Raw genomic sequence first — 12,380 nt, 5'->3', positions numbered from 1 at the left:
AGATATTCCATATTTATTCTTTGATATTCAGGTATGGCTCTATGCCTCATTTACTCTAAATTACACAAATGACACTACATAAAAAAATAATTCCCAATTTTCTTTCTATCATACTAATCAAAACTGTAGGCTATTTCTTGACAAACAGTAACTACACTTCTCAACACCACCGGTGGGTGATGAGGATGCATTACTACACCTGTTGTGCAGGTGAAAAACAGATGCGAAAATATCCTGCCTTATTTTCTTAATGCTTTCCTACTATTAAAAAAAAAATAATTTATCATCTAATTTCTCTAGATTATTATCATCTTCCTTATACAACTTTGGCTCATTCTTTGAGCATTTTTCATACAATACTGAAGACTGCAAGAGTCTGGCAGACAATAATTTAGTTATAAAATATTATTAACAACTACCTCACTATGAAAAATGAGAAAGGCCACACAATGTTGCATTGGCTGTTTCCTAGCTTTTAGATATTTAATTTTTCAAAATGAATGGTATCTTAACAAGGTTTCTGGGAGGGGAAGAGTAAGTAAGTTTAATTTTTTAGGTGTAAGAAAATCAGGGGGAAAACCCCTCCAACCTTCCACTGCATGAGACGATGCTGACATTGTCATGAATCATGAACAGCACTGGAACTTTAAAAGCTACCACACAGCGTCTTGTACCTTATCCTCTAACTTGGCTGTATCATACTAGGGAATAAATCACATGGTTTCTTCTCACATTTTGTATTTTCTGACTTTAGACTAATGGGGAGTCTCAGAAATTTTGCATGCTATTAAAGATTTCGTAGAGAACTCACTGTCCTGGGCACAAATTCTCCTGCCTATTTGCACCAAGTACAATCCTTTTGCACTGTATCTCATTTCCCCAACCTTTTATCAACATTATTTAGCCAGGTTCAAATTCCACTCCTCTTATCCAGGCAGATTCCACTATTCTACCAGTTCTCCTCATCCTTTTCCTACCAATTTTTTTCAGGTTTGGGGGCTTTTTTTTCACGGTTAGCTCTATGAAATAGGACCTGTAGTCCCATGTCTTCTGCCCATGTGCAACCCCCTCCTCATACCATGTCTTCCCCCAGTCCAAGGTTCAGAACAATTTTGCTGGTAATAATATCTACTCGTTCGCCCAGCAAAATCCAACCTGTTTTCCTCCTCCTAGTGGCTAACTTTCAGTACTGCCTTCCAATCCTAACATTATTTGCCCTGATCTGTTCTGCACACCAAGATGCTGATTCTCGCTTCTGCTGTATTTGTATCAAGGAGCTGCTTGGAATCACCATGGTACCTGGTGAACAGTCTACATAGCTGTATTGGGTTTGCATGGCAAGGTTCTGGTGGTCATGGGGCTACAGGGGTGGCTTCTGTGAGAAGATGCCAGAAGCTTCCTCCCATGTCCGACACAGACAATGCCAGCCAGCTCCAAGACAGACCTGCCACCAGCCAAAGCTGAGCCCATCTGTGACAGAGCTAGTGCCTCTGTGACAACATATTTAAGAACGCAACAGTAGCTGGAAGAGAGGAGTGAGGATATGTGAGAGCAACAACTCTGCAGACACCAATGTCAGTGAAGAAGGGGGGGGAGGAGGTGCTCCAGGCGCTGGAGCAGAGATTCCCCTGCAGCCCATGGTGAAGACTATGGTGAGACAGGCTGTCCCCCTGCAGCCCACAGACGTTAATGGTGGAGCAGATATCCACCTGCAGCCAGTGGAGGACCCAACGCCGGAGAAGGTGAATGCGCCCAAAGAACGCTGTGACCCCATGGAGAGCCCACGCCGGAGCAGGCTCCTGGCAGGACCTGTGGACCCATGGAAAGAGAGGAGCCCAAGTTGGAGCAGGTTTGCTGGCTGGACTTGTCACCCCACGGGGGACCCACGCTGGAGCAGTCTGTTCCTGAAGGACTGCACCTCATGGAAAGGACCCAAGCTCGAGCAGTTCATGAAGAACTGCAGCCTGTGGGAAGGACTCATGTCAGAGAAGTTCGTGAAGGACTGTCTCCCATGGGAGGGACCTCATGCTGGAGCAGAGGACAAGAGTGAGGAGGAAGGAGCGGTAGAGACAACATGTGATGAACTGACTGCAACCCCCCTTCCCTGTCCCCCTGCACTGCTTGGGGAGAGGAGGTAGAGAAATTGAGTGAAGCTGAGCCCAGGAAGAAGGGAGGGGTTGGGGAAATGTATTTTAAGATTTGGTTTTTATTTCTCATTACCCTACTCTGATTTGATTGGAAATAAACTAAATTAATTTCTCTGAGTTAAGTCTGTTATGCCTGTGATGGTAACTGGTGAGTGATCTCCCTGTCCTTATCTCAAACCATGAGGCTTTCATTATATTTTCTTTCCCCTATCCTGCTGAGGAGGGGAGTGATAGAGCAGCTTGGCGGGCACTTGGTGTTCAGCCAAGGTCAACCCACCACATTAGCATTGCTGCTGCCTGCTCAAATGACCTGATCTAGAAGAGACTGTGGCGATGGAGACAATGGGAAGGTCTTCCTCTTTCTCCAGGATGGGGTATAACCAGCACAGGTGGAATCTTTGGGGAGTTTCATTGCTAAATCCCTCTACTGAGCACATACAAATAGTCAATGCATTTAACCATTAGCCAATTTAGGTGGATTTAAACAGGGGCATCAAAAATATCTGTTACAAGGATCAAATCTTTTAATAAAAAATGACTAGCATTAAAAAACAATTGAAACCAACCTATTTCTATGTTTTGTTCTTGGAAACAGTAAGGTTATGGCTGAAAGTTTCTTTCAAAAAGACACAAAACCAAACAAAATCTCAGACTGAATCACACAATGTAAGAAACTTCAGCTAAAAAGTTTTGCAAAACCATAAACAATTGAGAAAAGAATCTAATAAGATGCATTAAACAAGTTTAGTAACAGACTGTACCAGTGTAATCTCCAGGATCGGAGGCTGGCAAATTATTTTAAAGTGGAGGAATATATAAATTTACTAGAAAAATCTTGAGTCTCCTTTTCATACCTGAACACACAATACCTTTGGGGAAAACACATTCTATCGTGAAATACTATATAATGAAATCCTTCAAATGCCATATCCACTAACCTTATATCCTTTAAGAAAAATATGTAATTTTTTTCTAATCTTTGTGTACCAAATACCTTAGAATATTGATTAATAACTGTTTTTACATATAATAAAAAACTCAAAATGCAGTGTAGAAGTTTTTATGCCCTAGTTGGCTATTCATTGTTATTTCTGATAGTCCTAACAAAATACTTTTCCCTATTGCACATGCAACTCTCCCCAAATCTAGTCCCATAAATGCATTGTATTATCTGCTTCATTAAAATAATTTATAATTCAGAATGTTGCAAAAGCTGAACTACAAAAGCACCAGGAATTCTCTGACCTTCAGACAATGATTGTCATGATACATGGCTACATTTACTCTAAACATTGTCAAAGAGTAACACAGATAGCAGCTTTCTGAAAGTTTTGTAACACAATTTTTGATGCACGCAGTCACAAAAGAAATCTCTGATGAAAAACACCTTGGATTACGTAATTTAGGGTGTCAAGACTTTATTATACAAACACTCCTTGAAAGGAGTGCTCTTTGACATCAAACAAAAGGTTGGTAATAGGATCCAAAATTAAACTGACATAGTACCAGTGAGCTTAATGGTTACACAAGTTTTTAGGCATTCTTTTACTTGCTGTAACTTAATTATTATTTCTAATGCACTGCTGTACATGGTGTTACAGAATACTTTCACGCAAGAAGCTTGATTTGCATGGAAATTCTACATTCTTGCTCTCAAAATGCACAGACAATGGAGATAAAAGAAAAGCTACAGGACAGTTCACACAACTGCAGCAAAGGGAAACAAACACATTGGCACAATATTAAGCTGCTCAAACGAAAAATCAAGTTAGACCAATGCAGCCAAAAAGCAAAAACATCTTAGAAGGCTTTTTTTGAGCGTGACTGGTCAGACTTACAATAGCATTTAGTTTGTATCCATACCATCTATACTCACTACTAAATTAATTCACCAATATATATACTCTGTGTTGGCCCAAATATAAAAGCACAGGTGAATACACATGCAACACAGAAAATTAAATGGGGTTGGCAATAGCCTCTCAGTTTGCCAGGGAACTTACTGGCTTGGATGGATGACTCAATAAAACTTCAGGATGCTAAAGGGAGAAAGAACATAGGAAAAGATGGGGAAAATTGGGGATAGGAACAGTGTGAGAGAGAAAAAGGAAAGATGCAAAAAGAAAAGAATTTAAAATAATAGCTGCAAGATTAATTTACTAAGACGGCAGAATCTTAATTTGTGGTTTTAACATGTATTACTAACCAGCTTTTGAAACATGAGAAATATGGAGAGTTACCCTTGAGCAAGCTCCAAACTTGATCTTGATTTCTCAGTTTAACAGTTTTGTCCAGTCCTCAAATACTTAACATAGTCCTTTGTTTGGTATTACAGATTACCGTTTTACAGGCTGGGCAGGACTTCTAGTGCTTCACTTACACCAATTACAAGACAGCTAAATGGTTTAGAAAACTAATTCAGTAACTGGCACTATCTGAACACTGAACACAATTGCCGATTTTTTATTTTTACAAGACATCCTGATTTCCCTGGTAGCATTTTTCTTTCTAGGTTGCTGTCGTAGTTTCATTTGGGATAAAGTTAACTTTTTACTAGCAGCTGGTGCAATGTTTTTGGATTTGGGATGAGAAATACTTTTGACAGCGCACTGATGTTTTTATTTGTTGCCTGGCAGTCAAGGTCTTTCCTGCTCTTTATATTGCCCCGGCAGTGAGTAGGCTGGGGGTGCACAAGAAGCTGGGAGGGGACACAGCTGGGACAGCTGACCCCAACTGACCAAAAGGCTATTCCATACCATGTGATGTCATGCTCAGCATATAAAACTGGGATAAGAAGAAGGAAGGGGCGGACATTCAGAGTTACAGCATTTGTCTTCCCAAGTAACCATGGATGGAGCCCTGCTTTCCTGGAGATGGCTGAACACCCACCTACTGATGGGAAGCAGTGAATGAATTCCTTGTTTTGCTTTGCTTGCATGTACAGCTTTTGCTCTACCTATTAAACTGTCTTTATCTCAGCTCATGAATTTTTCCTCACTTTAACTCTTCTGATTCTCTTCCCCAACGCAACTGGAGTCAGCAAGTGGCTGTGCGGTTCTAGGTGCCGTCTGGGGGTAAACCACAACAGTTGCTTTGCTGAATACATCATTTATCATCCCTTCTTTGAAAAAACAAGTCATCAGCTGAGAACAAAAAAATAGTACTTCTATCTCATCTACCAATATTATCAATAATATTTTCAGTTGTGGCAGGAAATCCATGTTCATAAAAATAAAAAGCACCAGAGCCTTCATTAGACTAACTGAGCTTAATCTTGGGAAACGGCTTGGGTCAACACTTCATTCAGTCATTTTTTTCCTCTCTTTTGAAAGATACTATCCTCCTGAACTTGAAAGAAGAACACCACAGCAGAAAAAAACACATCCTCTGAGTGAGTTTGTTGAATCTGGAGGTATTTTCCTGGCAGGGAATCACTGCTAACATTTTATGATGAAAAGTTCCTAGAACTGCACCAAGGGGAAGTTTGTTAACATATGGTTTTGGACTCTTACTTTTCTCTAACCTTGATCCCTTTCAAATAAGGAAAACCTCTATAGGGAGAAAAATTATGCACTGGAAATGAAGACAGACAAAAATCCACTCATCTTTGCTGGAACAAATTCTAATACTAGTTGGTGTCTTCCAGATTAGAAAAACAAAATGAAACAAAGCACATTGTCTGGGAAAGACAAGGCAGAAAAATCTAGGAAGAGCGTGTCCTGAAGTAAAACAAATAGAAGAAAAATTTTTCACTATAAAACTATTACATTAAAATAGAATTTTGGAAAAAAAAAAAAAGTTTCCTAAGGAAAAAAAAAAGCCACAGAGCATATGAACCACTTCACAGAAAAACAGGGGGAGAACCTCCTGTGTGTGATATCCCTCTAATGATTCCATCTCAGCAAAAAAGGAGACTATTTAAGGGAAGACACCAGGCCATGTAAACTCAACAAGGATTTATGGCTTGCTTTCAGCATTCAGAATCTTCCATAGTATCTCCTGTTGGCAGCAGGCTGACAATTGAGCATACAAGCAATGACCGCAGACTAATTAGAACATTAAGCACACAGATTTGCATAATCATAGTATCATTATTAAAAAAACCCAACCTTGAACATGAAAAACACTCCAGTTTTATTTGCTGAGACAGGGATCAATATAAAACAGTCATTAGTAAGAAGAACAGTAACAACGAGAAGTGGTCACCTAGAGTCAGGCACTTGAGACTGCTTACATGGAAAGAAAAATAGTATCAGCAACTTTTCAGCACCCCCACACTCCACTTGGTTAATATGATTTCATTTAAGTGTAAATTAAATGCCTTTTACAGAAAAGGTGGAAGCTTGCACTGTTCATGATTTCTCAAAGGCCCACTGTTTAGAGATTAGCAAGAGGTTTTTTCCAAGGACTGCCCAAATCTTTTTTATCTAATGGCTTAACAGTAGTCCGATTCAGTCTCTTTTGTCAGCTTCTTAACTTCTAAGGCTAATAGATGTAACTGAAAGTACTCAAACTCTTCAGTGGAAATAAGAGGCAAAAGAAACAAGACTGATATTAGACTCATCTCTGTTCAAACTGTAAGGGAAACAACCTAAAAGGAAAACCTTTTTGCCATTTGCTGTTAAGAGCTACACAAGAAAGTGCGTCCCACATGTGTCTTATGCAAAACAGCACTAAGCTAATGTAATAAAACTCAACACAATAAACCTCTAATTAGATTTTAAACTGAATGCTCTTGTGTAGCCATTAGTTTTAAGGTTAATTGTGACAGTTATTCACAATGGTTAACAATGCAAATGTGTAAAACTCAGTTTTTGGAAGCTTTATATTGGAGCTGGATTATCTATCGTAATTAATCATAGAATAGTTTGGGTTGGAAAGGACCATTAAAGGTCATCTAGTCCAACCTGCCTGCAATGAGCAGGGACATCTTCAACTAGATCAGGTTGCTCAGAGCCGTGTCCAACCCAACCTTGAATATTTGCAGGGATGGGGCATCTACCACCTCTCTGGGCAACTTGTTCCAGTGTTTTACCACCCTCGTCGTAAAAGATTTCTTCCTTATATCTAGTCTAAATCTACCCTCTCTTAGTTTAAAACCATTACCCCTTCTCCTATCACAACAGGCCCTGCTAAAAAGTTTGTCCCCATCTTTCTTATAAACTCCCTTTAAGTATTGAAAAGCCACAATAAGGTGTCCCCAGAACCTTCTCTTCTCCAGGCTGAGCCACCCCAGCTGTCTCTGCCTATCCTCACAGGAGAGGTGTTCTAGCCCACTGATCATTTTTGCAGCTCTCCTCTGGACCTGCTCCAACAGGTCCATGTCTTTCCTGGGCTGAGGACTTCAAAGCTGGACACAGTTCTCCAGATGGGGTCTTACCACAGAGTGGAGGACATTTCAAGCATGACAGGGAACTAATCCACCTTGAAAATGTCAAACTGCCTCAGTAAATATGCATTTAAAGAGGGAAAGCCTTTTAAAAATACATTTTTCTACATTTTTGCAAGCAACAAAAAAACATTGGCAAATTAAAAACTGCTGGAAAAAAGGTTATTAAAGACATATCTAAACTGACTCATAATTATAAAACATATTCAAGTGGTTGCTAACTATATTTTCTTGAGTTACTAAGAGTAACTCTGAGTTGGTTCCAGGAAGCAGGGAGGATCAGTGGTAGAAGTGGGTTCTTTCATACTGCTTAAAGAAAGCAAATGCACGGTTAATTACATGAAAGTATACTTGGGTCCTAGAGGTTTTTTTTCCTTTATAAAAAGCCGTTGTGGACTGACTTCTTATCACCAAAAAAATCTTTCAATTGAATTTGAACTTTCCCTCAAATAAGAAGAATGCAGTAGCCCAACACGACACAGTATTTAGAAAAGGAACAAAATACTGATGGTTTTGTCTCAGTTGGACTTTTGAGAGAGTACATTAAGGTCTCTGCACAGAAAACAATTGTCTAAATGCCATAGTAAGCGATAACACCTGAAGCAGAGGAGCAGATATCCAGAGTATTATGGAAGGGCTTTATACTGCACATAGGTAATGGCAGACTATCAATTTTCTTTGCTTGTAGAACTGAAACCATCCTGACTGCATGAGGTTAGGCAGCTTATTTGGATGGGAAAATGCAAATTTATTTCTGTTTACAATACAATGAATTTACAGTCGTTATTTTTCTCAGAACCAAATTAAAAATACAGTTATTTGTCCCATAGCTATACTGTACAGCTAACAGTGCTTTTTACATTTGAGCTATTTTCCCATTTTAACCCTCAGGAAAAGGGTCACAGGAGAATAATTCACCCTCTTAATTATTTCCTGAAAAAAAACCCAAAGAGACTAGATTATAAAAATATATGGTCTTATGAACTGGCTCAGTGTCCTTATGTAATATTCCTGGATGCCAGCTATTAAGCACAATCCTCTCTCAAATGGAATGAGCAGAGGTAGGCCTAAAGGAGTTATAACGAAGAGCTGTCGTTGCAGTGCAAATTAACTGCATGTTCACCTTTTAGCTAGCAGCGCTTCAGATTTGGGTGACCTCCACACCTGCTTATACTACTGATACAGTGAGGCAAGCAATCTCAGGGGAAGCCGTGAAAAGCTGTACATTTACAAATGCTAAATATACAGACATATTCCCTAAATTATTGAATTTCCAAAACTGTTTTTTTCAGCTATTTGTTATGTGCTCTCCCTTTTAGTAATGACTTTTTTTTTTTTTTTTTTTTAAGTAATTGTATCAACATTCTCCACTGGAGCTGTCTACCTAAAAACTGATACTATCATCTAATTGCTAAAAAATTCTCTGGCAAATCAGCCAATCTTAGCTACAATATATTCCTCAACTCATTATCAGGATCACACTGACAAAGGGTGAAACTGCAATTAATTACAGAGAATTCAAGTGAAAGGGTCCTTCAGGACTTCTGAAATACTCACCCACTCTATGGTACACAGAAAACAGCCTGTGAGAGTGATTAAATGTGCACAACTATCTTTTCTTGATATTGCACTTTGTTGATGCTGAATAACAGAACTGTTTATTTTGTGTAATAGGATTAAAAACGGCAAACACGGGTCTAGATATGCATATATGGAGTTTCACTTACACAGAATTCTAATGTGCATTAACACTCACCTTGCACCCACACAATAAAAATCCTAAATAAGTCTTAACTGATGCCTCAAAATTTGATCTCACATTCATTTGAGGAACTAGGACAGAGTTCCAAACTACAGCACAGGCACTCCTCCTTTTCCCGGGTAGATGTAAAGAAACAGCTAGAACTCCACAACCCAAGACTTAAATGTCTTAAAAAAATTGTTTTGCCTTTTGCCTTGTTCTAATTTTATAAACAGAAGTGTTATAAATAGAAGTATTTCAGTTAGTGTGTTTTGTGCTTCTTTATCACCTGCTCTTTTAAAATCAAAAAGTTAAATCAAAGTTCCTCTAAACAGTGCAGTATTTATGGGACTCACAGCTAAAATAAAGAAGGCTTGCAATGCAAACATAACCCAAAGATTCTGTTCAAATAAATTAGCTTGCTTGTAATAGACTATTACTCTTCTGAACAGCAAACTCGCACCAATGTATCAGCTATGACTGGCAATGAAATTAAAACACAAGATCACACACTTCACTGATGATATATTCTTTTCATTTGTTTTTATACATGCCTATGGGCATCTGAATTTATCACACTAACACCTACGTGCATTGATAATTGATATGTGAAATATTTAGCTGTTAAATTTTTAGCTGTTACACCAGTTTAATGGTACAATTACTGCTACAAACTGCACTGAAGCAGACTGTCTTTAATCCCTAGTACCTGTTAAAAAAAAAGTCAACAGCACTGTTATTGCATGTAAATGAAGTCCAAAATTAGCAGCAGCGTCAGAAAGCTATTTTCTGATGGCCTTAGCTTGTAATATGGTTTGCACAACTTCACAGTACTTACTGAAAAGCAAATCACAGAATTCAAACTTCAGACCCAAAGTTTCCGTGTAGACACAGCCAATTTGTCTAATGCTGAATGTTTACACCACATATATAACTATGAAGTAAGATTACCTTCTTCAGTTGAGTTTCCATTTTCAAACATTCTTCCTTTTTCTGTTCCAATGCAATTTCCAGTGTCTTCAGTCTTGAATCTTTCTTCAGTCCTGATGAAGCTAAGGATGAAGCATGTTCCTTCAGATCCAGTAAGGACGTCTGAAATAAAAGATGTAAAATAACTACCCAGTAAATATTCTTTATGTGCAATACCTAGTTTCTTTTTTGTCTTTATTTTCTTCTTATCACTTCACACTATGTTCAGGATCCAACTTAGAACAACATATTTTGTCAGGATGTTCATGCCACTGACTTAAGACAGCTTGATTTAATTCAGGTTTTCAGGATCAAAAGGATTGTCTAAATTAACTTAAAAATAATTTTTAAAGATGGAAGATTCTGTAAACTGGAACTAGGTCTTCATTGACCGTCATGTTTAAGAAACAATAGTCTTAATTAAAATCACATTTAAAAATCACATGTGGTTGACCAATTTGGCCACGGTATCTAAAACTGAGAGCGTTCAAAGCTTTTCTGTATACAACTGCTGTGAGGTGAAACTGATTCATGCTATCTCCAAAAGACAACTCAACTCCTTGTTTTCTGAGCCATTTTTGGGTTGTTTTTTTTTTTTCTTGTCAAATATTGACTTTTACATAGACAAAATCTTAGTGCTTCCTGGGTGCATATTTTTTGTATTGTTTTTGAATTTTGAAAAAAGATTGTAAGTAGACTGGAATCTTACAATTCCAAGAGAAGAAAAGAGAATGTTTATGTTTCTCTAATATAATTAGGTTAATTTGTCTAGCCAACTGGTTCATTACCAACAACCAACTTAATTGTCAAAAAGGACTCTTCAGAGTCAAAAGAACTAGCTGTCTTGTCTGCATAAAAGAAAAAACATTATCTGCATGTTTTTGGCACACACAGCTTTGATCAGGCTCTGCCCTTTACTCCCTACATTTAGACAGGAACAAGCTTGCTCTCTGCCTTCAGTTGTCTAACAGCACAGACCCAGTAAATGCTATCATTGACCATTGGTCATTCACTACTAATACGATTAACTGCTGCCAATAAGGGGCTCGTGTGCTTTCCATGAAAAGGTGGTTCTAAAATATTTATGCTTTGAAAAATTCTCAAACAATTTATTTTACTAGATAAACTTGTTGAAGGACCATTACTATAAAGGAACACTTCTTTTCATCTAAAATATAACACATACATATACAACAAACAGTTCTAAGACAAGTGAATCATTCTGCTGGTCAACCTCTTTCTCTGTGAGATCTCCCTGTAAAATGCTGACTTTCTCTTTCAGGTCCTTAATGTCTTTTTTGTAGTTGTCGATCTCTTCCTGTTTTTCTCGTTCATCTCTGTCACGTGTCTCCTTTAAGCGCTCAATGGTCCTTTCCTGACAAAAGAAAGCACTCTGTGAAGAAAATCCCTCTTAGTCAGTTCAACTTCTGAGACTTCTTATCACAACACTTCTGACACACTGTAGGCAAGGAGGAGCAGTGTAGGATATTGCCATTTTCTTTTCTTTATGGTTGTAAAACAGATCCTCAAGAAGGAGGAAACATGAGAAATCTATGAATTCATTGCTAAGAAATACTAGGCTTTCTGTATCTCTGAAAGTTCGCAGCAATGTTACAATGAAACATGATGTATCTGGTTCTGTTAATCAAAATTACCCATGACCAGGATACATTACATATTGATTCCTTATTTAAATCTTATTTTTCCAAAATGTAGAGTTAAGTTCCCTTCAGAAAGGAAAAGGTGTAATGCATATGTGACACCAGGATCAATGTGCAGTAAGAAAAAGCAACAAAACCACTTTTCTGTACACCAGATATCAATGGAGCTTTGGTTATCTTGGAAGCTGAAGGGATGCAAGTGAATTCTCCAATCTCAGGGAAAGCTTTATCATAATTTTACATTTACAGAATCTGACAGACTAAAGGAGCTGTAACCCTGATTCTCCAGGAATCAAGAAAAAATATCCAGTAATTCCAAAAAGTTGCCCCACCAAAACAAAACAGAGAAGGCTGTTCCCTCAGTCTGCTATCTCCCGTGAACTGGGCAAGCATAACAAAAAAAAAACCAAGATGAGAAAAATAAAGCTGCAAATAAAGTAAGACTGATATACAGCTACATCAGGACAAATATT

The 12,380-nt window shown here is 38.2% G+C and overlaps 1 protein-coding gene across 1 annotated transcript in view; it reads right to left on the bottom strand.

The window, feature by feature from the left end:
* The window catches only part of ERC1 (ELKS/RAB6-interacting/CAST family member 1), a 291,534-nt gene that overhangs the window by 176,184 nt on the left and 102,970 nt on the right, over positions 1-12,380 (bottom strand). The window contains exons 9-10 of the mRNA XM_082488537.1: positions 11,481-11,621; positions 10,229-10,369 (exon numbers count right to left, since the gene is read on the bottom strand). Coding sequence (XP_082344663.1) covers positions 10,229-10,369; positions 11,481-11,621 — 282 coding nt within the window. The remainder of the gene's footprint in view (positions 1-10,228; positions 10,370-11,480; positions 11,622-12,380) is intronic.

Source organism: Vanellus vanellus (assembly GCF_965231255.1).
Source record: "Vanellus vanellus genome assembly, chromosome: 1".
NCBI classification, from domain to species: Eukaryota; Metazoa; Chordata; class Aves; order Charadriiformes; family Charadriidae; genus Vanellus; species Vanellus vanellus.
Note: the sequence above shows the minus strand (reverse complement) of the source record. Positions and strands in the feature narration are given on the sequence as shown.